Source organism: Siniperca chuatsi, linkage group LG1 (assembly GCF_020085105.1).
Source record: "Siniperca chuatsi isolate FFG_IHB_CAS linkage group LG1, ASM2008510v1, whole genome shotgun sequence".
Taxonomy (NCBI): Eukaryota; Metazoa; Chordata; class Actinopteri; order Centrarchiformes; family Sinipercidae; genus Siniperca; species Siniperca chuatsi.
In genome coordinates this window covers 24,825,370-24,852,581 of record NC_058042.1, presented here as the reverse complement: position 1 = coordinate 24,852,581, position 27,212 = coordinate 24,825,370, and the positions used below count along the sequence as shown (strand labels likewise).

General features: G+C 40.9%; 1 protein-coding gene across 2 annotated transcripts in view; it reads left to right on the top strand.

Annotated features, from left to right (window-relative positions):
- The first annotated feature begins 2,730 nt into the window (after positions 1 to 2,730).
- Positions 2,731 to 27,212, top strand: part of igdcc4 (immunoglobulin superfamily, DCC subclass, member 4) — a 55,374-nt gene continuing 30,892 nt past the window's right edge. Inside the window, exons 1-2 of one of the 2 annotated variants that reach the window (XM_044198133.1) lie at positions 2,731 to 3,082; positions 19,833 to 20,147. In XM_044198133.1, coding sequence (XP_044054068.1) covers positions 3,016 to 3,082; positions 19,833 to 20,147 — 382 coding nt within the window. In that variant the 5' untranslated portion in view covers positions 2,731 to 3,015. The remainder of the gene's footprint in view (positions 3,083 to 19,832; positions 20,148 to 27,212) is intronic. The other variant, XM_044198143.1, reaches the window with a different exon arrangement.

Here is a 27,212-nt window from a genome sequence, read left to right as displayed (position 1 = left end):
GGTCTGATCTGCCACCAGCTGGGTAGCCTGTAGGATGGTGTATGACGCTGAAAGACCTGACACACCCGATGATTCCAGGAACATCACTGAAGATGTGTCCAGAAGCATCAGCAGATGAATTTGTTCATCATTTATAGTAATGTTGACATTAAAAGACAAACTCAATGAGCATGACAGTATTTTGATAAAAGGCAGATTGCATTTCTTCAGTTGATTCAAGTATATTTTTGAAACAACGTAAGTGCACTGGAAACAAGTGTGTTTAATCTCATCCCGTGTAATTATTTTATGGAAAGCATTTTATCTCTCTGTGAGTACAACAGTTACTGTGATGGCCATTTTCTGGACTGCAGCAGAGTTGCTCAGCTCCTCGCAAACCAATTACAGTATTGTCTGTAGTATAAAAATCAAATTTGTTTTCAAAGAAAAACAGCAACACCAACCTACTTCTTACTGCCAAGAGAAACCACTAAAACCTCTTGCTGTTTGACTTAAGCCAGACAAGTTTACTATCCTAATTGGTCTAAGTGGGCAGAGCATCAAATGTGTAAATAATTTCTCAGCAATTGGCCTGCTCTATCTTTGGCTATCCTGGCTTTCCTTCTTTGACTGTGAAAAGAAAGCTGTGCCTGTTGGAACAATGTCCTGTAATTCCTAGAGCACATTGTTTTTATCTTGTACAAAACTGCTTTAAATATGGTAATGAGAGACCAATGTTCAATCACAGAGCCACTAATCTTATAATACAGATCAACCAGAGTGCGTGGCCAGCCATGTCTGTTGGGGGGAACAAATTGCAGATGGGGTTTCAACTGTTGCTGCAGCATGTTCAATTGGATTGTGGTTTAAGGGACTCAGGTTACTCATAATTAAGAACATAGCTCAGAGCAGGTCGTACCCTCCACCGGATCAGCTTTTGTGGTTCTGACGGGGCACAAGTAATTTCATTTCTGTTTGTCTGGACTTTTAGCACTGCAACATAAACTTAGATTTACATTACACACTTGCACTGCTTTTATTTATTAACACTTTCTACAATAATTATACAGTAGCACAGCACATGCACACAGTGTGATGGATAAAGGCTCACTGCCAAAACTCCAGCAAATAGTGAATTGTCAATATTTTATGACAAAACTGAACTAAAACTATTTCTTATAGATGGCTGATGCATTCAGCATTCATAGTGCTTTTGTAGAGTGATTTGTGAGCAGCTGCTATTTTGTGTTATTATTTTATGGGAGCTGGGGAGGAAAAAGAAGCGGGGAAATTACAGCTTGACCACAATCACAGAGGATACAGCAATGCTATTAGTTTTCCAATGCAATCACACAATCCAATGGCCCAGACATTTGCTTTAATCAGACACCTGGGAAACGCATCCATCCCTTTTCATCAGCCCAAATCCATCTCATATCAGTATTAAATTAATACGCTGAGATGAGAAATCTGGCTTGACAAGATATTATTACCAAAGGGAACTCCTTCATTACTGCCTTTTATTATTGCCTGTCTTTCTTCTCCATGTTGTAGGCAATATATAAAGCATTCTACTCTTACATGTTGTAAACCCATTTTGAAAAAACAAAAGAGGGCTGTATTTAAAAGTACAAATGCTTCACTAAAATTCAAATGAAGCAAGATGACTCCATAATGATCTGTAATAGGCTTTCTTTTCATCCCAAAAAGCAATTTACGCTATAAGTAGATGTCACATCAAAAGGTGTATATCTCACTTTGGAACTTCAAAGAACAATGCTTTGTGCATTACAGTGTAACAAATAGCAGCTTTGATGTACATGTACACTGCTGTATAGCCATATCTGACTGGTTGAAGCCTTTGTGTTTTTCTCTCCTGCTCTATATTGTTTGCTGGTGAATGTGGGGATGCTGCTGGTATCAGTGATGCTGAGAGTGTTGCACGAGGCGAGTCTTTGTCTGCTCTGCGAAGGCTGGGCTCCAGCTGGCTCCCACTATGTGCAAAAGTCAGTGGGTCCCTCAGCACTCAGTGCAGGAGGGGAGCTGGTTGATTGATTGGGATGCACACCACCAAATCCCCCCCCCCCAATGAGTCCCACCTCCTCCTCTTGCCTGTTCTTGCTTAGGGAGGCACATGTGCCTTTCCTGCTCTCCATTTTTTTTTTAACCAGACCTGCTTTATTACACACAAACATTCATGCAGCCATGCATACACGTCCATATGCGCATAACCAAAGGTGCATGCTCACACACACAATGGAGAAAAACAAAAACACACTTGGATATCTTGATTAAATCATATGAATGAATGAGAGTAGATTTTGCACGAGTAGAACACAAGGTATTCACTGAAACATGCGTATCTGGGTGTGTGAGCGATCTCAAACTGTGTCTCCAACATTGGGTTCATTCAGGGCAACACATTTGCAGTCATTACAGATAACCGCTTACCCAGACCATTCTCCACATTTCGTTTTGCTCTAGCAGAGAATCAAGCATTACCTTAACGAATTCATCATTCCCGACCGAGAGAGCTCGGGCGCCTGGGGTAAAATATATTTTGACAAATTTGGTATTTCAAGTGTTTCTACAGCGTATCCGCTTTGAATGAATCTTCCAAGTGTTGGTGGGAAGCATGGAGTTGGACAAAAAGGAGGAAGAAGGGGTGTGTTAGAATCACCGACTGCTTTTCAGGACTCCAGCGACGACCAGCCAGCCAGTGTCTGTGCGTGTGCGCGTGTGCGCGCGCATGTGTGCGTCCATGCGTGTGTGTGTGGACCAGCAGGCAACACACACTTCCACATTCGTTCGCAACATGGCGTTGAAGCGCCGAGAGACACGACGGCTCTACCCTGACTAATGCAACCTTATTGTTAGGAAAGCCGGGATAACCAAAGAGACCTAAACATTCACAGAGACTCTTTTACGCACCGGCCGAGACAATAGCGGATTCCAACATATGCATGTCGCTATAACGGTATAGCTGGTTGTATAGACGTACGCTGCTACCCCACTGGTCGAAATCAAAGGCTGTACATGGCGGTGGAGAGTACAATTTGGCTGCTCTGTCTTCTTTCGCTGTTTTGTGGTCCATCCCAGCAAGGTAAAGCGCTCACTTTAATCATCTGCATGCTTTTCAGTGAAGTGCATGTGTGAGGCAGCGGGCCACTCATATTACACTGAAGTGCAGTTACTCAGAACATAAATGGGCTGTGTTAAAAGACAGGAGAGAGCGACTGGGTGAATGTGCACCTTGCACGGTACGTGCAATATCCCCTCCGTATTCTGACTTCACCTCATGTGGCCTCTCCGGTGTGTATGAGGTAGGGGTGTATTGTTACTTCATGGGTGTCTCTCTCAGGACGCGCTGTAAGGCTTTGGCGTTACAAGTTGCAGCACATTGCCCAAGGAGCAGCCGTGAGCGCTGCCACAGAGCGGCCAGAGGGCTTTGAGCCGACCGGGGAAGTTTCAGCTGAAAAGGGGATGGGGTTCATTATAAAGACATGTGGATTCGGCCTTGGTGTTTAATAAGAGCGGAGCGCCATGGAAGCAGCTCAGTGTAGATTGCTTTGCCAATAAAAAATCAGAACTTTTTTTTTTCTCACGGTCTAATAAGCCGTAACGATTGTGCGCGTGGGGCGTCTCGTTTTAGCCACTGGCTCAGAAAGTTGAGTGAGAGGATTTTGAGGAAAGAGTAATGATGTCATCGAAAGGACATCTTTATCCATGCACGATCTTGATAAACTTGATGCACAGCAGCAGTTTTATTTCCCAGACACTACGGTGGCTCCTGAGAGCGGAAGCTGGGCTGGTTGGAGAGGGAAGTCTGCCCACACAGGCGGCGACGAGTGGGTGAAAGAGCGGCCACAGGATTTACGTGACAAAGACCTGTGCAGAATATCAGTGGAGGTTATACAGTTAAATGTGCTCCAGGGCCAGGAATATAAGATATAACATGAAAAAACAGTGAACCTGCCATGCAGTTATTTTCTTAAAACTCCCAAAGAGCATGCACACACAGATGTTTGTCCCATGGAATGACATCTGAGAACATTTCTGCATGGGTGTATGAAATTACTGAAACAAGCTACAAGTAAGCAGGTAACAGAGGTAATAATGATGTAGTGACGCAAAATAGTCTAATTAGTATATTACCCACATTATCTTTGTACAGACCTTTAGGGAGTGAAATAGGGCTGAAATTCAACCAGTTGTCATCAGACTGTGTATGTAAAACTGTAGCAAACTCTCACATAGCTGTAGTATTCTGCTTTTCGACTGTGACAGTCATTTAGGTAAAATGTTACTAAGTACTAAGCATTGACATGGTTGGTATTTATCTTTTAAGAGCCTATCATGAGGACCAGACAAGTGGGACTGTGTGTGTGTGTGTGTGTGTGTGTGTGTGTTTGACAGAGAGAGAGAGATGGCACACTACAGAACTTTCAGATTTATCTTCTTTGGACTAAGATCTCCAAGAAGTGGCATTCATATTCAGGCTGGGCAAATGGTAGGATTAAAATTACTCCTGAAAACATATATAACTAATTTAAACACTGTTTCACAGTTTGAATTACAGCTACTACAGAGAATTAATCAGCAACTATTTTGATAATCGATTCATTTCTTCTGTCATTTTTCAAGCAAAAATGGTTCCAGCCTTTCAAATGTGAGGAACAGTATTATAGGGAACTAATTATCTTTGGGTTTTGGACTGATAGTCGGATAAAATCTGACATTTATGGATTTATAGATTAATCAAGAAAATAATCGGCAGATTAATCAGTTAAGGAAATGATTGTTAGTTGCAGCCCCACTCTAAATTGCCACCCAATTATTGTGGAGCAGGCGCCCAAATCCTCCCTGTAATAAGAGTTTAATATAAACATTTTGCTTGATGTAAACAGAACCCCCTGAGAAACAGCTGCTGCAGAACCAAACTTTGACAAGTTAAAATCTTAACATGTCCTGATGTGAGAACAGGCACACCATCACATCTGACTGCCTTTGACTACCTGTGCCCAATACCTGTGAAGTCATTGCTGATAGCTTGCATTGGTTGATTAGCCCATGGAAATACTGCTCAAGCTATTATTTTCCACTAGATCTCTTGGCAAAAATGTCCTCTTAAAGCTTTACATTGTCTTACTGTACTGTAATGTTGTTTGAGGGTGTGGTCTCTCTTCCCGCAACACACATTTTTTTTTACAAATAGAAGACAGATCTTTGCTTACCATTGCCTTTTGTCTCACTCATCTTGTGCTGACAACTTGTGTCTTGTGATTGCCTGCACGTAGTCTTGCTGCTGTTGCAACTCTAGTATGACATGCTCTGCAATGACTGCTACCGATACAGTGATGAGAAATATTGTGCAAAAGGATCGGTGTGGCGGTGAAAAGTCAAGCAGAAGGAATATGTCAGAAACTCTAAAGTACTTACGCACATCCAGGTAGACACCACCCCCTTCTGAGACATGCTGTAATTTTATCACAGAAGGTCCATTATTTATTGTTCAATTATGCATATAAAGCCCTTAAAAGGGAGGCAATGAGAGGTATGCCTCCTTGACTTCCATCTGATATAGTGGTAGAAGGTCAGAGGATACAATTTATATAGAGTTAGATTACCATGCCCTGCAGACTCCCGCAGGGGCAGAATAAGGAATTTCTCTCCTTGAGATCCTCCTGACAGGAGAGTGAGTGCCACACTAGAGGCGATCACATCCAGATGATGTAATCTCCTGCAGGTAAATGGCGATTGTGATGGAGGTTGTCTGTGATAAGAGTGTGGAGGAAATTGATTTATTTACACTGTGAGATTTATCATCTAAAGTTGGTGCCAAACTTTTTTGACATTTGGTTGCCTTTGAATTGATAAAATAGCACATTTATAAAATGACTAAAAGAACATTAAACAAATCATAGACTAAAAACCGTTTAAATATTTAAGAACTGTCATCAAAATGTGTTTTGCTTCAGAGCAGAAGCCACATTTGTATTCACGAGCTGTGCAAAACACTGACAGCAGCAGTATGCTTTATGATCAAACGAACAGATTAGTATTTATCATGAATTATTACTAAATAATCAAGACCGATCAACAATACAGTCATCGAGGGTGACTTGTGTGTGCATGTTTCGATGTGTGTGCATTTTGTTGGGTTTATAAAGTGGAGCGTGAATGTCGTTGGTGTTGGTAATTTGTGGGAACTGAGGCTGGTAAGTGGGGGCTTGGGGTGATTCTGGGACAGGGATGAATTGGCGGGCGCTGGTGGGGCGAATTTGAGGGCAAGGGCCACTGCTACATCCACAAACAAAGAGCTTGTTTTGTCCATTCTAAAGATCAAATGAAAATGTGTCAGCTTCACGCAACACATCACAAGCAAACGAATGAAACGAAAGTGCCTGAGTGTCTGTGTGTTCACAGTCCATGCAGTTATTAATGGGCATAATAAAAAAAAAACATCTGCACTCCTGCAAGACTTTATGAGCGAATTAATGTCATTATTGTAACGCCTCTGGCCTTTTTATATGCACATGAAAATTGTAAACACTGCAACAGCTGCATGATGAAGTGTTGGTGCTGCACCGACTAAGAATGTCACATGAGATCATTTACCCTTGATGCACCAAATTTGTCTACACTGTAGGAAAATTCTATTTACACTCTAACACGTCACATTAACTCTTGTTAAAAATCTCCTCTAAGTCTTCCTAGTCATTTGATTTGTATTAGCAAGTGTTGCTTGAGCTCACATGATGCTTTTCTGGACCGTCCAGCTTAACACTCACAGTCACACAGCTGGAGATGCCCAGTGCAACAGCAGCCATCTCCTGCAATTCCACTGGAGTAGCATAGTGTGATATGCCACGATTGAGGGGAAAAGTACCTCACCTTAATTTTTTCCCCTGTATTAACTTGTAATGTTACCTCAACAATGTAGACTGTGGTGAACAGCTTATGTGTTGCACTGTAAACATTGCGTTAGTCTATAATTAAAAGTAAATGAAAGGGAACAAATGGCAAACCGCAGGTTTTTGAATATTTGAACACCCTGTAATCAAGTTTAGCTAAGTGAATGCTATGATGACCTCCACTCAAAAGAAAGGTATCCAAATAAGCAACATTTGCTCACATGCACTTGACATGCCTGCGAAGGCTGTGAGCCAGCCCATTAACTGTTGATGTCTAATTTTTAGATTGCTTTGAAATCACCTTACACTACCTCTGTGCGATTTCAGTGCTAGGAAGGATTAAATTACATTCTTGTATTGTGATATTGAAGAATAACTCTACAACTCGACATGTAGTCTCTGAGAAACTGTTCGAGGCAAAAACCACAGTTATTCGTCTAATATTCTCAGGTCAGACGGGGTCATCTCAGCAGCTTGTTTCATACAAAGTTAATATTTCAACTGAACCGCTGAGGAAAATTTGCCTGTAGGAATCCCACTGCTGAAGTGACCCTGAGCAATGTTAGGCATGGTGGTGGGAGGGAAATGTTTTTTGAGTCAACCATTTATTCCACACACTGCACCAGGGTACTCTGGGGCAAAGTCCATTCTCTAGCTTAAATATCATGGAGATGTAAAGTTACACAAGGGGTTATGTTTTTGGCCTGGCAAGGCATCAGAGGAAGATATTTTGAATCTAGTAAGGTTGGTGTGTTACAAACATTGTATTGTTTTTTTGTTTTTTTAAGTCTGAACGAGGTTTTCAAATTCAAAGTCCAAGTTTTACCACAAAATGCATACATTTTAGCACAGTGAAGTCATGGGTATCACTTTCTCAAAAGTTGCGTCACTGACTGCAATAGAGTTAAATGACATTCTGCGAGACAGTTGTACCTGTGCTACAGTGAATTGCATGACGCTTAACAGCAATTCCTTCCCAACACACATTTCAAAATTTACTTAAAATTTTAAATCAAATGTATTTTTTCAGTATTCTTCTGCTTCAGTGTTTACTTCCATTACGTTGCCTTCAAGCTAGGAGTGTCAAAACACTAGAGTAATGTCAAGCATGGGCATCCCATTGGAGTTTTCTTTTTACACCACATTTTTAATGCAAGTCCAATACTCTATTGGGAACAATTATTGAGAACAATTTCTGTCTCTCTTTGGCTTGGTAGATGCTGGATTCTCTTCCACTTGTTTACCTCATACAGTAAATTTCATCCTTGGCAGGTAGCGAACAAATGGCTTGTGTTACTGTACAGGTAGGTTGGTGCTAAGAGCGGCAAACCAAAACATAGAGCTAGGGGTGGCTTTAAAGGTTCCTTTAAAGCTTGGTTTTGGTTTCTGGCACTAGTTTTCTTCCTGCTGACTGCTTTTGTCTAATGAGCTGATTCTGGTGCAACAGTCCACAAGGCTCCAGTACACCAGTGATGTAGTGGTATTTTTGGAGGTTGTCCTTCATTCTAAAGTTTCATACTTGGTGTCAAAGTGGTATCAGAACTGGAAGTAGAGTTGAGTTTTCAGCCAAGTATGCATGCACATAGAAGGAGCTGTCAGTGGCTCTCAATGTACAGAACTGTTATATGTTCATAAAATAGGTTGAGAAATAGCCACAGGAAAAAAAGATATGCCATATAGAACTGAATAAACAGCTCCTGTGACAAGTTCTACTTCCTTAGCCACTGCAGGAAGATGGAGTCGATGTTGGTCTCCACCTTTAGGTCCTCTAAGAGTTGTCATCCATGTCTCGTCCTGAACTCTACTGCCATCTGTAATGTTTAAAGTGTGTTCAGCTCCAATTTGTTGTGTCTACACCAGAGGGCCAGTTGTTCAACCTCCTGTATAGTGGCAGCTACAGAATGTTAAACATTGTATGCTGATGTATGCTGTCTGTAGATCGACTTGCATTGGCCTTTACTGTCACTGCTCATGTGTCTAATACCATTGTGTAACTGCTCTGAGGTCACCAAAAAATATGTCTGTGTAGGTTGTACTTATGGTTCTTATTCTAACAAGTAAGTGCAGTGGGTAAATGTGAAGATAAATACATTAGAAATTTTTTTTTCATTATCTCACTGTTAAGTCTGTCACGTCCCAGTCTTCCATGTCCTGTAGATGAGAGATCCTCTCCTCTGTGTGAACACACCACCTTAATTTAATCGATGTATAAAAGATGTATTTATGTAAACTGCACCTTTAATAACTGTGTTTTAATTTTTAGCATTGTTGGAAGTTTGGGCCCAAACTTATTGCACTCTTTCAGTATTTCTGCGATCATACATACACAGATCTCTTGAGACTTAAAACCAGAGCTTGTCAGACAGCAGTGTCTGTGGAGAATAGCTCATTACACATTCAATTAAATTTACTATCTGCATATGTGTGTTTGCTGAGGTACGTTCACCGCCGTGTGCCTGCCTGCTTGCTTGTGTGTAAGCGTGGGCGTGTCAGCTGCGATTTGTGAGTGCATCTTGATTCCCTCCCCAGAGAGTCCATGCTAAATTAGGATGCATATTATTTAAAGATGCCCTGGGCTGAGTTTCAGCTGGGTATATTTGTGCAGTGAATATGTTGATTTTTATGGTGCCCTGTGTGCGCTTATGCATGCTGCCAGAGAGGCAATCTTAAGCACAGAAGTGTTTGTATGAAAGGAGAGGAAGTCTTGAGCTCGATTTTGTCTGCTATGAATTCAGATGATTTCTCTTGGGATGTTCAAAGTGTTGTGTTGAATTTATTTAGTTGCTGCTTTTTTTTAAGTCATGAATAACACGGTCTCTTAAAAATATCTGAAAATAAAACCATAGGAGCTAATTAGTGTTTAATTTCAGTAAGCACACATGCATGTATTTATGACTAGCCAGGGTCAGATCTTTGGTAAAACAAAAGAACAATTTAAAGATCAAAAGATTTTTTCATCCAAAATCTTAAACAGAGATTATAATAGTATAACAAATATAACAAATATATTTAGAGATCATAAACCTTCAATTTCCTGAGGTTATTTTTTCATCTGTTGAGGTATAGAACATATCTGGGGTTGTCTATCTGTTAAAGTAATGGCTTTCACATGTGGGTCTCAGTCATGGAAATATATATATATATATTTCCATTTTGACTCTTTACAATCATGACAGGAGGGTTACAGATAGAGAAGCAATGCTTTGATGTTATTTGGAATTTGGGACATGAGACAAACCAAGTTACATGTCATGTATAAGGTAAGAGGTTGTTTATTGCTGCTAAGCTACTTTGTTATCTCACCACTGACGGAGAGCTGTTCTCTAATTTAGCCATTTGACCAACTTGACTGATACCATTTGACCAACTTATGATGACTGATGACTGATACTGATACCGGATTTAGCGGGGAAAAATTCACCGATTACCGATATGTCGGCCGATATAGTAAATTTTTGAGCTGGGATGAAAATAGACCTGTTCTATGTGGATTGTACACCAATTTTGCACCGATATGCCTAAGGTACTCAGAAGGTTGCTTTCTTAAACAAATAAGTTTATTAAATAATATTTAAATTAAATATATTATATATTATTCTTTAACATGTTAAATAATTTAATATATACATTGTCACCAATTGAACACTGAGAAAATAAAGAATAAATAAAAATAAAATAAATAGCTAAATTAACATCAGTACTGTATGTTCAGTATCAGTCAATTGCTGACAGGGGCAGGTTGTAAAAAAATAAGCATAGCTTCTCGGCATTTACACCTGCCAGGGATATCCTCTTGTCCTCATAAATGTTCCCCATTGTGCTCACTGAGGACAGATAAGGGTGAAGGAGTTTGATTCCGATGCAATATTTCAATGTATTGAATTCCAATCAGAAATGCTTTTTTCTTGCTTATCAAAACATGTCATCTTTAGCAATATTTTGCTGTTAATGTATAACATTAACGAGTATGATAAGCTTGTTTTCACGGAGAGTTAAAGATGGGGATGTTATTTATTTACTTTCCTGCATTGCATATCACCAACTAGGTAACAACGAAGAATGAATGAAGTCAACACTAAAGAGCCTCAAACCACCACCGTTGTTGCAGGGCTGCAGAAAGATGCTCTGATGCTTACCTTTCAATCTGCTACGTTACTGACTGTACTGACAAACTATAGCTGGCTAACATAGCAAACAGATGTGATAAGCACGAGCGACATGGAGGTTGTCAGGGACAGGTATAACGTTATATTAGTTATATTGAAAAGGGGAAATGATGGGGTCATTGTTTATTAACTTTCCAGTATGTATTTCACAAACAGTTAGCAACTTACCATGAAGACAGGTAAGACATACAAGGTCATACTTTTCAGATGACACCAATATATATAATGCCCTACAGGACCTATAGCAATATTCTCCTACAGCAGCTTTTGCACTGAGTTGCACCTCAATTCCATGTTGTGCTTTGGTAATGCTGCTATCTGTTAATTCTTTGATCCCAGAGCACAAATAGATATTACCCCTGCAATGATACAACTGAGATGGATTGTGGATTTCATCATGTTGGCTTACTAGGTCATTGAAGTTCACCATAGAGTATAATTGATAACTTTACATGATGTGATTTGAGCTGCGGCTCAGAATAGGGTCACAGCTTCGCTGACAGTGGTATACAGTATATTATCTGAGCAAGCGTGGAGCCAGCACTAACCTCCGTCCAAGGCCTGATCATACCTCATTTTAATCCCAGCACTTGTTCTATCCATAGCCCCAACTCCACTGACAGTGGTGGCAGTCTTGAACATCATCTTTATGTAAACATTACAAGACTGCTTCAGTGAAGCTGCAGCAATATTTTGTGTAATGAGGTAGCCGGACATCAAAGGGAGGCGGTCAACCAGTTCATTATAGTATTATATTTTTCTGTCATTCCACAAATTTACTCAGGTGGTTTTGGAATTTTGGTACCTGGTACAACTTGATTTCTCACTTTTTATTTTCATTGCTTTAGCTTTTTTTCTACCAGTGTAGTTTTATACAGTGTAGTTTTATACAGTGTAGTAGTGTGTGTGCGTGTGTGTGTGAGAGAGAGAGAGAGAGAGAGAGAAGCAGCAGTCTGGCGGTGCTCACTTGGTCACTAACCTGCATTCAAGTTCCTTCCATTTCTCATTTCTCCCTGCTGTCTGCTTGGTCACATGAGAGCAGAGGAGTTGCACTGACTGAAGGTAGCCGTTTAGGTGGGAAGGTGTGGATAAAGATAGACAAATCTAAAAAAGAGTTATGATATATTGATGAGTACATGCTGCGGAGAGAAAGACATTTCAGAAGATTCACATGCATAGAAATCAAAGGAGGGTTGATAATTCTAGTGCAAGCGCAGCAGTAGACTGTGCCTTAATTCCTGCTCCTGCTCATATAGTCCGTGTAACCATCATCCATCATACAATACACACATTTATAAATATCTTGAACAATCATTTGTGCATTCACACTGAGTACACACACCCTTTAGTTCTCATTCAAATGGAGTATATCACTCACAGCACGTCTCTCTCACATCAGTGATGGAAAGTGTCATTGTTGAGAACCCCAGAGTGAGCATAATACTCCACTCAGTGCAGTGTGCCCTTTCTCAGTGCATGTACCAGGTAGTGTCACATAGCAGTCTCATTCATCATCCTGACCTTGTGTGAGATGCTCAACCCTGATCCTTGCACATAAGCGTTATAATGTACGTGTGCCTCACTTCAAAGAACAGAGTTGAGTAAGAGGGGAGTATTTTTAGACTGTTCTGCCTGTCGCCCATAATACCATCCAGTGTCTCATTGTCCTGCTTTTGTCTCTACATACTGGGAAGCTTCACGTTACCAGTATACCGTTTCATGCACCAGTGTCACCAGCACAAATTCCTGAACATTCAGCGCGCTGCTGTGTGAACAAACAGATTCTGATTTGGATCTCCCATGTTACTCCCATGTTAGTTTTATTGCTCACTTTGTTGACTCATGCAAGTGGGCCTGGCACTTGACATGGCCATGTGGAGGCCCCATGCTGCTGGGAGGCCCTGCATGCAGGAACGCTGCTCTGTGATTGGAGGATGTCTGACTGGGATGGATGAGCACTGTACATAGAGCAGGAGGCACGAGGGACTGCACCGGTACGCCCCCCTCTCTCTCATTCTCTACTCTGCTCCCTTTCTCCCTCTTGTACACACACATTCAGTGGGACACAGGAGCCATGTTTGTCTCACCACAACCCCTCTTTTTTTCATTATACGCTCTCATGCCATTTGTTGTTCCACTGGCTTTGAGAAGAGGGTCACTGCATGATCTTGATGATCATAAGTGTAAACGTCAAATTTGTGGTTCATTACTGTATGCAAAACATGGAAACTTTCCATATTAGATGTTGGACCGTAGAGCTTTTGTACAAATAAAACAGCGTGAGAGGTGCAAAAGGCAGGTTGAAAAATACAGAAAAGTCTCATTATGCAAGTTTGGGTACTATTTAGAGCTGAAACGATTAGTTGGTTAATCAGTTAGTTGATCGACAGAAAACTGGTTAATAATAATAATGATTTAAGTAATTTTTTTCACTGGTTCCAAATTCTCAACTATGAATTTTTGCTGGTTTTCTCAGTCTTCTATGAGAGTAAGACTGAGTAAATTAAACATCCCTGGTTTTTTACTGTTGGTCGGACAAAAGAAGAAATTTGAATATGTCAACTTGGGCAACTAATCGATTAATAGAACAAAATACTCATCAGATTAATTAATAATGAAAAGAACTATTTCTTTTTCATCTCAAAATGTCAATAATGTGCTTTTGGGCGATAATTAGATGGCAATAATTTAGATTTGGTTGGTTTTAAGTTAAAGTAAACATTTACAATATGCCACTTGATCTGGAGGCCAGGGGTCACGGCCACTAAATGTCGCACTAGAGCACCAGCATCTCAGACCAAAACAAAAGGATGCTATGGCCCGTCAGACTTCATTGAGAAAAACAGTAATTTTAACTTGCTGCTCGTCGTAAAACACACTTCAACACACTTCCACATTCAAACTGGACAGAAACAAAATAAAACTCAACAAAACCATCTTTGTTAGTCTTTCCACTGTTCCAACAGTCACCAGTCTCGTTTGGTCAAAATAAATCTTTAATTCACCGAAATATTCTGGCTTTATGCCTCAACTGGCAGCCGCAAAAGGGTGTGTGTTAGGCTGACCAGTGCTGCTGAGAGCATGGATGTGGGTGAGAGACATACATCCATGGTGAGAGAGCAGTGCACGACCGGTCAAGATGGCTAGAGTTAATGGAAGCATCGGAGAGATTCAGCCTCCCGTACATGTTTGAGCCCCAGTCAGACCCAGATGAGGAGTCTATTGTGCGCCACAATCAGCGACTAGCACACGTATCAGAATGGTAAGTGTAGTTAATACCAAACGTTAGTAGATCTCTTAAAGGAAGCTCCAGGGTCCGGTTTACACCCAAAAACTGCACACTCTACCATGTTTGCTGTCAAAACTTTCACTACGCTAACTTAGTGCAAACTCTCGCTCTGTACTGACAAGTCCACTTTGCGCTGGATGTTTTAGGTTTCTTTGCTGGTGGTGTTGCTATTGGCTTTCGAATTTATGACATCCCAAATCTAGCTTGCCCGGAGTACGTTTGAATCTCAGACTTTAGGGAAGTGTACCGACATCTCCCCCTTCAGTAGAGGAATGTCAAAACACCTCTCTAGTGACAAACTTTGCACAAATAGAAGTCAGTAAAGTCAAGTTCTGACATTTTAGGGGACATAAACATAAGAAAAACACATTTGTGAGTGGAGGGATACTTTAATTTATAAAGATGCTGGAAATAGTTTTACATCAGAGAAAAATGTGCAGCCTTTAAAGTGAATAAAGCACATTTTCTTCTATTAATTTTGCAGCCTGTCGGTATTTGTAAACTCAGTCAACTTGTGCCCAAGGTCAGACTAAAATATTTGATTCATTGTATCAGCCATTGGACAGTGAAAGTGAGTGTGTGTGTTTGTGGTTAAGATGACTGGGTATGAAAAGAACCCTGCTGTATCATCATGGGAGGAAACACAGCTGGAATGGTTAACACCTGACACGGCAGCTGTTCAGTTTGTTGAGTGACTCACAGCCTCACTGTGGATTCAGTGAAATGTTGAGCCCTCTGTGTGTAGCATTGCTTAACTAGTAAACAGAGAGTTTTAATTTGCCAACAGAGCAATTTAAGACTCATAAAGAGGGTTGAATAGAGCATGCTACAGATTCCTGATGGTGCTTTACATATATACAGAAAGAATCCAATGCCTAAGGCAACATTTTTAACATGGAAAGCCAGAGATGAAGCCTACTAGATAAAAATATTTAGACAGCAGTGAGGTGCGTCTGTCAGTGAGACTTTCTGTTTCTTGTTATTACTTGGGCATTTCCACCTGCATACTGAAACCTTAGAGCCTCTATCTCCCTGCAGGTTTTATCGTAGCTGTCTCTCTGCTTGAAAATATCGATTTGTTCACATGCTGGATAGTCTTTGGCCACAAGCACATGTAAGTGACTGGGCTATTTTTTACCTTGTTGCTATTGATGTAAAGTAATAGAATTAGCAAACAAAGGCCCTGCTGAAACAACAGGCGAGCACAAGTTGAGCTTGATTTGAGGTTTGGTTTGTGGTACCCCCCCACCACCACACACACACACACACACACACACACACACACACAGGAGTTTTCCTGCTGGGATCTGCCCAGTGCTATCAATCAGACCATCTGTCCCTGTCCACTCAGCCTGTATTTAGGTTTCAGACCATAGTGATGTCCTACAACCCTGTTGTACTACCTATATGTACAATACAACACATTGCTTATATCATTCAGGAACAACTCAGCAATTATCTATTGCCGCTGTGTTGATTTAGCAGGAGGTACAAGGCAATCTGGTTATCAGTGTATTTGAGTGTGTTAGTTGTCCCTCTTCACAAAAGCATCTTTAATCACATTTCGCTGCTCTCTTTCAGTTGAGTCTAAAGGCTGCCCTGATCTTATCTGCACTGTTCAGTCCTCTGTAATTCTGGGTCTCTTTCTTTGTCTTATATCCTTTCTTTCCCTTTCTTACCTTACATTCTATGCCTTTTTAAGTTTGTGACCTCACTCAGCCTACTTGGCACTTCAGCAGTTTTTAGCCATAGTGTAGTTCTACTTTGTCCAGACTGAAATATCTCAACAACTTGGCTGTTGGATGAATTGCCATGAAATTTTGTACAGGAATTCCTGGAGGATTAGATCTACTGATTTTGGGGATTTCCTGACATTTCCTCTATCTCCACCATGAGGTTGACAATTTTATTTTTTGGTGAAATATCTTGACATCTATTGGATGGGTTGCCATGACATTTGGTACAGATATCCATGTTACCCTCAGGATGGATTATAATCACTAGTGATCTTTTCATCCAGCGCCACCATCTGCCCAAGTACAGAGCCGCTTTCATAGTTAGTTTTGTTTAAATGTCATCTTTTATAACTGTGATATATAAATATATAAAAGCCAACATGTTGTAAATCAGGACAAACTAATAACTGTGCAAAACAGCAGCAAACGACAGCATATGTTATACTGGGGTATCCGCATCGGGTAAAAAGAAAATTCACTTCATTACATGGAGCACCAGTTTTTGGACTCTTTTAGCCGAGCCTCTTTGTGCTGTGTCTAGTTCCTGAAAGGCCTGAGGTATTGTATAGCTTCACTTTAGAGGCTGTGGAAACCTGAGCTGTGGCCTCTGGGTCATGGGGTGTCCAGTCTCTGTTGACAGTGAGCTGGGCCGGGTGAAATATTCGCTGTGTTGGGTCACTCTCCTCCTCCTCCTCCTCCTCCTCCTCTTTCTCCTTCTGTTCTCCCAAACGTTTTGTGAATAGGTGATCCATTAACAGAAATGGACTAGCAGAATAAGTGTTGATGGTATCGAGAGCACTGCCCTCCTAACCTCTCCATGTCTCCTACCTTTTCTCTCTTTTTCTCTGTCTGAGTGACAAACAGGGACAATCTGTTTCTTTGTCTGTGTGTGTTTTGTCTCTCTTCATTGTAAATAAGACTACAAATCAGTCTTAAGTCTATCAATTTCTCCATTTATCCACATGATATATGGTAGTAGTATTGAGGTACACAAATCCAGATAAGGTGTCAAATTTGTGTAATATCATTTATGTGTGATATGTTTGCTTCTTTGTATCTTTTTGTCTGTTTTTGATGGTCTCCTGTTGTCTGTCGGCCTCTCTTTCATCCTCTTTCTCCCTTTTGTAAACCGCTGTCCTCTCTCTACTTAGAGTAAGCTATGAACCGCTTGGCGCAGTGCCATCACAATCCATTCACTACAGCTCAGTGAGATCGCACAGCCGCTACTATATCCCAGAGTGCACCCTGTCCTTTCCAGCAGCTCCCATTTGTACAGTGAAATGGCAAAATGGCCACTTCACAGATCCCCCTTCACCACATTCTGTCCTCATGAGACACTGACAGTTACTGTGTGGGCGTGCATGTGTCTGTGTGTGTTGTAATGGGTGAGTGCGTGTCGGTACGTGTTAGCGTGTGAAAATGCGTGTATACTGTATGTGTGTGTGCTGCACATGGCCGCAAATCTAGGGCATGCCGAGGTTTCTGGTGCTGTGTGTGTGGATATCAAGTGTTTTATTCCCAGATGAACTACTTGAAATATGTGATATGCTTACCTTGCCTGCTTTTTAAATGGATAGTAGGTCATGCTAGTCCTCGGTTCTGAAGTAACTTTTCTAGGTTGAACACCTATCTTTAATTTCATCTTATTATATAATTAGTTTTACACCCATTAAGATGTCTAAACCTCACTAAAAGGAAATTAGTGTTTTCCTGCTTTTTTTCCCCTATTTTGTATGTTCTTCATTACACCTCTACTCCAGTGAGTCGTAATGATTTCCATATCCAACGCAGAATGATCCCCACCTCTCGCCAAGTGAAACTATTGGCAGTGAGCTGGGAAATGGCTGCTAACGTTTTAATGACTTAATGAGACCTAATTAATTGAAATGGGAGAGAGGAAGAGAGGAGCCGTGGAGGTGATCTGTGTTAGTGTGTGTTGGCGCGCTTGTACGCGAGTGTTTCTGTTCTGACAAGATTGTGAGCGTGTTTTGGTGTTTTCTACATGTGTGCCTGTATGTGTCTCTGTATGTATGGGTTTTGGGTGCATGTGTGTGCATGCATGTTTATGTTGTCTCCATGGAAGGTGTGTGTGTGCGTGTGTGTGTGTGTGCGTGCGTGCCAGAGCGCTGTGCAGCTTTTCTCAGCATTACCCAGCCTCTTCATCAGGAAATGATGGTGGGGGGTCAGGCCTCATTTAATCAAGGAAAAAATTCCATCTCCCATTAACTTAATTAATCCAACGCCAGAGAAAGAGAAGCAGAAAGAAACCTGCCTGTCTGTGTGTGTGTGTGTGTGTGTGTGTGTGTGTGCCTGTATGTATTTGAGAAAATACCTGAATTCACAAAGAGGTTTGTCAAATGAACAATAGAAGGGAAGTTTAAATGATATTACTTGTACAGGTACAGTAATGACTTTTAAAGAAACCTAACCTTAATTTTCAGTATTATACACACATATATATATATATATACATAAACCCGTGTTAACACTGTAATGTGTGCAAAAGATTTCACAAGAAGTATGATGGATATATACAGTTTGTAGGGATGCAGTGTTTGCAGAGGTGATTTATTTTCTTCAAAGTGAATGTAGAGCTACTATTGACCCTTACTTTTTCGCATTTTTCCCTTATGTGTCTAATGCTATCCAGCCTCCTCCATAAAAGATAATTATCTGCCATCATGTCAGTCAAGAAGTCTTCAGTTCTTTTTATCTTCCATCTCTGAATCTCTCTTGATCTTTCCCCTCTTCTTTTTTCATTAATTCTCTTTTCTCCTGAGAGAATTTTTTTGACCTTTTTATCCTTCCATCTTGTTCTTCACAGAACTGAATTAATACTGTTTCACGGCACTTTCTGTTGTAAAATAGAGGGGAAAGAAGCGAGATACAGTATTATAAAAATAGGGGATAAAGTAAATTGCAAGGAGTGTGTTAAAACATCTGGATGAAAAGTGCACTAGGAAGAATACAGATGTTCTTGTGTTGTCTGATACCATGAATGCATTCATTTTCATTTCATTTGCAACTTTCTTTCAGTATTATGTTGTGTTTAATAAAATACTGAACTTAAAAAGAGTTATTAAATTATTCAAAATAAGAATGCTGAAGTTTTGGCATGCTAACATTGCTGTGGTTAAACAACAACATCTCTGTTGATTGCAGTTTATGTAGCACTCTGCTGCTCATCTTACACCAGCTCACCATCAACCATCTCACTACAGGGCTTCCCCTCTCTCTCACTGACTTTAATGTCCTGCTGCTGACATACAAATCCCTTCATGTCACTGCACCCATTTCATTTTTCAAAGCTCCTCCTCCTCCTCCTCCTCCTCTGGCCTCCTCTGTCCCCAAAACACCCTCTGGAATGCATTACCCCTATTCATCTGTGCTGCCAACACTATTGATTCTATTGATGTTGTGTTATAAAATGACAAATTGCCAAATGCTGGAATTGACGCAGTAGACAAAAATAGCCAAAAATGACAAATGAGACAGTTGTATGAATAATGGGAACAATGAAGAAGAAGTGCAATATTTAATTTATAGTTGAGCTGTGATATTTTTCACAGAACAATAAAGGTTCTTGCAGAGGGTTGCAGCGATGCTCTGTATATATTGTTATACTGATAAATGCATTAGAAAGGGAAAATTTAGGGACATAGTTTTTAGAATAAAGAACTTATCTTAAGCTAGACTGCTGCAGGTACAGAGCATGGTTAACAAACTTTTCTTTCTTTGTCCCACACAGAAAAGCCTGTTTCGGTCGAGCTGAGCTGCGGGGCTGGGCCCAGCCATGTAGTGTTGGAACCAGGTTTGCCCCTCTTGCTGGACTGCAACCTTGGGGCCAGTGACGCACCTTTTAATGTCACCTGGCTTCAGGATGGCCAGCTTCTGCCTCTGGAGGGGGGTGACTTCCTGCAGTATTTGGCCAACGGATCCCTCCTGCTGCTGCCCACCTCTAAGGATGGCCAGCCTCCCCAGGGTGTGGCGGGGGGCTACAGCTGTGTGAGTGCCAGCGCACTCGGAGCCCTGACCAGCAGGACTATAAATGTCCTTCTAGCAAGTAGGTGTCCAGTAGATAAAGTCCTGCAGGGCTCTTGCATGTTCATGTATGATTCCAAGTGTGGCGTTTGTTTTCATTAGTATATATATATTCTTTAACACTTCTCATTAGCAAAGCTGCTTTGGAAAGAAAAATAATTCAATAGATGGAGTAGAGGTGAAATGATTTTAGTCATAAAAATGTAAACATAAAATTCTACATATTTACTGGTTCCAGCCTTTCTGGTTTTTGTAGTCTTCTACGATAGTAAATTGCCTATCTTTGGGTGGTTTTGACTCTTGGTCGGGCAACACAAGACATCTGGAGACATCCCCTCTGGGAAAATGTGATGGACTTTTGCAACAGTTTTCTGACATTTTGTTGAAAGTAATTGTTAGTTACAGCACTAAGGTGAAGCTGCAAAAGTAATGTTCATTAGGTTAGATTGAGTCACGAAACAAAGACAAGGGATAAGAGAGGAGGTAGCTAATATTATGAAGGCACTCCTGCTGTCTGAAAAATTGTGATTGCATCATATGAAAATATTGTATACTACAGCTACTTTACTGTCATTACACATGCACTGTGGTCTGTATGTATGTGCTGGGGCATTCAAAATGCTAGAAATTCAGGAAGAGATAGGTCACAGCATCACTGTAAGAATATTGGTTTGAGCAATGTAATTTGTCAGATATGTCAAGGAAATTTCCTTGCATGGATAGAGATGAACTTGGTTCTCCTCTGCCTCAGATAGAGACTTATTCTCTGGTGGAGCATTAACAAGTGTCCTGGGAACAGGTGCACCCTTAAACAACTGTTAAAAGGCACAAAGTGAAGGAGGAAGAGTGAGTGGAAATGAAAGAAATGAACAGGAAGATGCATGTGTGAGGGACGAGAGGACAGGCTGTAGCTTTTTAATCGCCCCTCCAAGTAGGCCTCGTTCTCTCACACTGGTAAGTGGTAGTCTTTATATAGTCATTAGCTTTGTGTAAAATGAGACAGTATCCTTTGTGGATTCCCCAGCTTTTGTCAGCTGTCACATGCCTATTTATGAGGATCTCTTGTTTGAGGAACAATAAGGAGTAAAGGGCAGGGAGGGGGATGCTGGATGAATGGTGGGAGTAGGAAGGCAGAAAAGGCTGAAGAGAGTTTGTGGGGATGGTGAAAGGAGAGACTTCAGAGACCATTAAGAATGACCTTCAGTTTGCATGCGCGTATGTATGCATGTATGTGTATGTGTTTTTTTTTTATTAAATCATCAGCAAAAGTCTATGAGATATATGTGACCGGTGTGCAGGAGGTTGAAGCCGAACTGCCTCAACATTGACAATGAGCAGACGTTCTCATTTCCTACTGCGTCTTCTCTAGCAGAAATGAGACTGAAGAGTGAACGTAGCAGAGATCACATCTGTGAAAACACATTACGAAAGCCACCTGCTCCAGTTTCCCTGTCGCAGTATATGATGCATGTGGCCTTGTCTAAAAGCATGTGAATGTGTCGGAGAGGGAGAGAGACAGTGAAAGAGACCTGCTCCCTCTTTAAATGCAGATAAAAATGTAAATAGGTCTACACTACAGTATTTCAGTTTCTAACTCACCCTTTTCTTGGCAAAATGCCAGAGGCCACATACAGTGTTCACATAACATTTCCCAAATACTTCCACAGGTAAATGATGCTGAAGAAAAAGCAGCTTTTAATGATAATTAGACCAATTAACCTTCCTCATTATGAGACTGCTGAGGTGAATGTCAATATGTCCTAATCCCTACCAGCTTTCGCAACCCATATCAATCAAAGAGCTGATGTCATAACCATAAAGAGTGTCCTCTCTCCTCCATACAAACAAGCTGTTTATAGTTTAAGTTTTTGCTTTTCATTTACAAAAGACGTTGTAGAATAGTCCATTTTCTTTTTATGTCAAGCTTTACAGATGGATATATTGTACACACATTTTGGACTTTATTTGATGTGTACATCTTTATTTTCAACTGACATGAGAGTCACGTGATTTTAAGTTCTTTTCTTGAGGCAGCCTATTTAATGCATACAAAATTCATCATTTCCTCAAAAATGTACAACTCTATGCACCCCATGCCCATGAAAAGATTAAAAAATGGAGGAGGAGAATCACTTTACAAGATGAGAAATGGTAGTTCAAGGACATCCAACATTATAAGAACATGTCCATGCTGAAATGTTTTACTTGGAAAAGAAAAAATTCCTAACCCGTAAATGGATTTCTTTTGTCAATGTTGCTGTTTGCCAGGTCTTACCTGCATGCATGTGAAAACTGACAGAGTTTAGCACCTTTATAATGTTAAAAAGGGCAGCTTATTGTCAATATGAAATAAAAAAAATCGCACATATTTTCCAGTAGCTATTACAAATATCTGTTGAAGCTTGGGGCATGCTTGATGGATTTTCACACTGTTAAGTCAGTCTGAAAGCTGGGTATCCAAGAGGTCTCGGGTGGAATTATCTGCTTGCACAAGGGGAGGGGGAAAACGCTGCAATCTGATAGCTGTGGGGCCAAAGAGTGAGGCACAGATAGAGGGACGGACAAAGACATAGAGTCGGAGGAAAAGTCAAGGGCAGGATAGAGAGAAGCGATGAAAAAAGGCAAATGAGAGAGAGCAAAGAAAGGAGAGATGGGCTACACACTTTACATAGAGCAGTGCCCAAGGAGCTGCCTGATAATGTTTTTTTTAAATGTAGAAAGATATTGTTGCTAGGAAACAATTTGACATATGACCCTATGGCTTGATTTTTCACATTTGCTGGGTGCATTACTCTAAAAAATTGCCCATCACAATCCCGGGCAGAACAGTGTCAACTTTGCAATATCTGAGAGTGTGTTCAGCATGGTGCCGGACTAGGGCGGCCATTTCCATAATACCAAAAAGGAGGACACTTTGCAGGATTCAGTGAAGCCAGGATAAAAACTGAAAAATAAAATCCCAAATCTATTGCGTACTCAACACATGTTTGAATGTCTGTTTGTGATACTGGCTGCTTCCAAGAGTTTTTTGTTTGCAATGAATTTCCTGTACATGTCTGTGCACTCAAATGTGAAATTGTCACAAATTTGCAGCTCTGCCTTGACACTGTCCACATCCAGACGATGTCTCTCATTTCTGCATGCTGAGTTCATTATTGAAAAGACACATTCTGTATGTGCATTGCTACATGGGATGCAGAAGATGTAGGCGCTGACCTTCCTCAGATTCACAAGTAGGACATCTGCTTTGGAAAACAGTTTCAGATACCGCTCCTCACTGTGGCAACCTTCCATTTCTGAAGAGATAAGAATAGCTTCCACCATGCCATATTCCTCATTGAGTTTATCCATATCAATGTCTTTCACACTGCAGGTCTGGACTGCATCACTGTATTCTACATTAGACAAAGCAGTTGTGAGGCCAAGCTTTGACATTTTGCTATGAAAACTGTTTTCATAGAAGTTATGCCTCACATATTTCTTGGCTCTTTCATAGAAAACAATAAAATCAGCCTCACATTTCTTAGCCAGATCAGGGGTTTGCTGCTTGAGTTTGTTGTTCACAGCAAAGCCAAAATATGTGGCCTTCTCTCAAGTTTCCCTTTCAGTTCAGTCATTACCTTAAACACAGAGGTTATGCTAAATGATTTGGCCTCAGATGCTTCAATGCAGTCTGAGAACACCTTTAGAATGTGACTGAGGAAGAGAAAATACATCTCAGATACTTCAGTGGCATCCTCTCCAATGCATTTCCACAAAATCGTGGAGCATTCCTCCTTCAATGTCAACATCCAAGCTGCCTGCTGCATTGTGCATAAAATGGGCTTAATAGTTTGCAGCAAGCACGTCCTTTTGAGCCAGTTTCAGCTTCTGATAAACACTGTTGTGTTTTCCATTGTTGTAAATCTAGACAAGACATCCAAATCCAAATCCAGTCAAGACAGCAGCTGATTTGTCACTGTAAACGTGCAAAAAGCATGGAAGTCGTCCTTTCTGCTTTTTGTGATGAATCCATGCTCTTTCAACCATTCTTTTAACCTACCGCTACTGGTAGATTGGGTCTGTGCCTGCCGAGACGTGACGTCACGAAACCACTTGGCTAATTTGGTTACGTCTATTTTACCAATCGTTAACTAATCGTTTTCAGCCAATAATTTTTTAGACCACAAGTCTTAAGAGAATGTATACTAAGCAGTATTTCAAAACCGGACTGTCTGACCTAAAACCCGGAAAGATGGCCACCCTATGCTGGACGGATCTGCGATTGAATTTCATTGCAGGCTTGGGAACACTCATGGAATCCTGGGAAAAGACTAATATGATTATGCTTTGACAGAGCAGAGGTGGAAGCTCAGTTAGTTGTCATTGTTCCATCACAGCATGGGCAAAGTGTCTTCCACGAATACCCCCTGCCCCCTTTGCATTAAAGTCTGCTAATGTGCCCTCTCGCTGATCAGCTGCTGTTCACCACACACACACCTCCACCACCACCACCGACACTCGTGCACATAGATGCACACAGTGATCCAGTCCAAGCAGTCCATGTACAGGTATCAAGGCACAAACTAGAGTAAACACTGAGGTACAAATAGCTCGGCACGCATGCACTCAAGTTTACACACACACACACACACACACACACACACACACACACACACACACACAGTGAGTTTGGCACCCTGTCAGGGACTCTCTGGCAGTGTTACAGGTGGTGTTTACATGAGGGCATCATGCTGTGTAATGACTGGAAGTGGCTGGGGTTAATCATCAACTCCTGTAAAGCTTGCTACACAACAGTCATAGCAAATTTTTTCTGAAATGAATCAAAACCTTTCTGCTACTATGGCCAAGCAAATGTGTCAGCCTCTGTGCACTCATTGAGAAACTTTGTTCCCTCCGCGCAGTAAGAAAACACAGATGGCCAGTTTGTTGCCATGATTGACAGTTGGTGTGATAGGGGTTAGAGTAATCTCGGATTGTCCGCCCTGTGTCTTCTTGAGTTTACAGTGATTTGATCTGTCCAAAAAATTGGGAAAGCTTCAGTTTATGATTGGCTGCAAGTTTGGAAACACCCACCTCTGAAACTGGCTCCTCTTGTTAGTTTTATGTTAAAGCAGAAACAAGTTTGGGAGCTAGTGTCGGGCTCTGCACTCAGTCCTACCTTCCATAGTTTTGTTTGTTTAAAGTCAGATGTCATCCCACTGTATCTCCACTCCTATGCAGCCTTTTAACCAGTGCTGGCGTGGCTGTGGATGCAAATGTTGGTCTGTTGGCTGGTTGGATGGTCAGTCCACCACTTCGGTTCTGACCTTCATTCCAGACATTCATGATCCCCAGAGAGTGAATCCTACTGACTTTGGTAATTCCCTGACTTTACCTCTAGCAACACGAGAAGGTTTACATTTTTGGTTTTTAGCGAAATACCTCGACAGGTATTGGATTGGTTACCATGACATTTGGTACCGCCATGGTGCCCAGAGGATGAATCCCAATGACTCCAGTCATCCCTTGACTTGTGACTCCTCTAGCTCCACCATGGGGCTGGACATTTGTGATTTTAAGTTTATTGTCTCTACAATTATTGGATGAATTGCCATGAAATTTGGTACAGACATGCATGCCCCCCTCAGGATGAGTTGTAATATCCCTTAAATTACCTTCTAACTGGTGTTATCTGGTCAGAATTTTGCTTTGTCCAGTGTTTGGTTTATGACCAAAAACCTGAAAGAAATTATGACATTCCCTTCAGCCTCAGCTGTACTTTTTGTTCAGTGCTAATGAACAAATGTATGAAAAATAGGATGGTGAATATGGTAAACATTATACCTGCTAAACGTCGGCACGATAGCATTGTCAGTGGGAGCCACTTAGGATACTGCCATTAGCATTTAGCACATGACGCCACTGTGCCTCATATACCACTACACTCTTAGTTTTGTGTACTTTAATTTCACTAGACTGCGTGAACATTTCGCCATTGAAGTCGGGCTAGTCAAGATTAGTTAGAGTTGACAGTGTTGTGGTGTATAATTTGATTCAGTGCAGCACAATTTAAGTTCTGACAATGGAAATTGTCATAAGTCACTTGATAAGAAGAAACTGGCAATCTTGTGGATACAAAAACAGTATAAAGTGTGGTGAGTAGCGTTACGCTGATGTAAAATGTAAATACAGTAGCCTAATTGAAATTGGTATCTTTGAAAACTAATTACATGTGACCTCTAAGAAAGATTGAATCTAATGTCAAATAGATAGCTGTATAATTTGTTCACTTGATCACTTATACAATAAAACAGTATCTCTTTTAGCAGCAGCTCTTTGAAATGTGTAAATCAACTTTGTCCTTCCTGCAAGGTAGATTTATGTAGAAGAATGAATTTGATTACGAAATATATTTGAGTTAAGATGCATTTATTTATGCAGCCACAACAAGATGTTTTGCTACATTTTACTTAACACACAAAAAAAGTTATATAATGATTTCCAATCTATTATGTGGCTAATGTTGGTTTTCTGCCATTACTACATATATGCTGGATTTTCTATCCTGGTTATAACATTTGGGTTATATCAGTCTCCTTCTTTGATGTTACCTTCTCACTTTCTTCCTGCCTTGGTTGCCTTCCTGTCTTCTTTCTCTGCTCTCTCCTTTGATCCACCCCCCACTCTCTACTCCTCAGTCAGAGCTACAGGCGAAGTGGCTGGGACAGCCAACCGGTTTTGTTCTCTTCTCCAACAGCCTGTTGGGGTCAGAGGTTAGAGGCCCCAGTGCTCACTGCTGCCCCCTGGTGCTCAGTATTATCTACAGTAGGAAGCTTTCCTGTGTGTGTGTGAGAGAATGTGTTGAGGCAAACTGGAGCCCTGCCAAGACTTGACCTAGAGAGAGAAATAATCTAGCCAAGCCTGATTAAATCCCCACATTTCTCCTAATCAGGACATTCAAGGGTATTTAAATGGTCTGAACAAGTCTTTAATTAAATTACAAAATTTAAAATGGTACCTTTAAAATCCCTAAAATGGCCTGAATACAATAATCAGAAGTCTGTGAAATAGAGACTGTATTAGTGTTATACACAGATTCTGAATT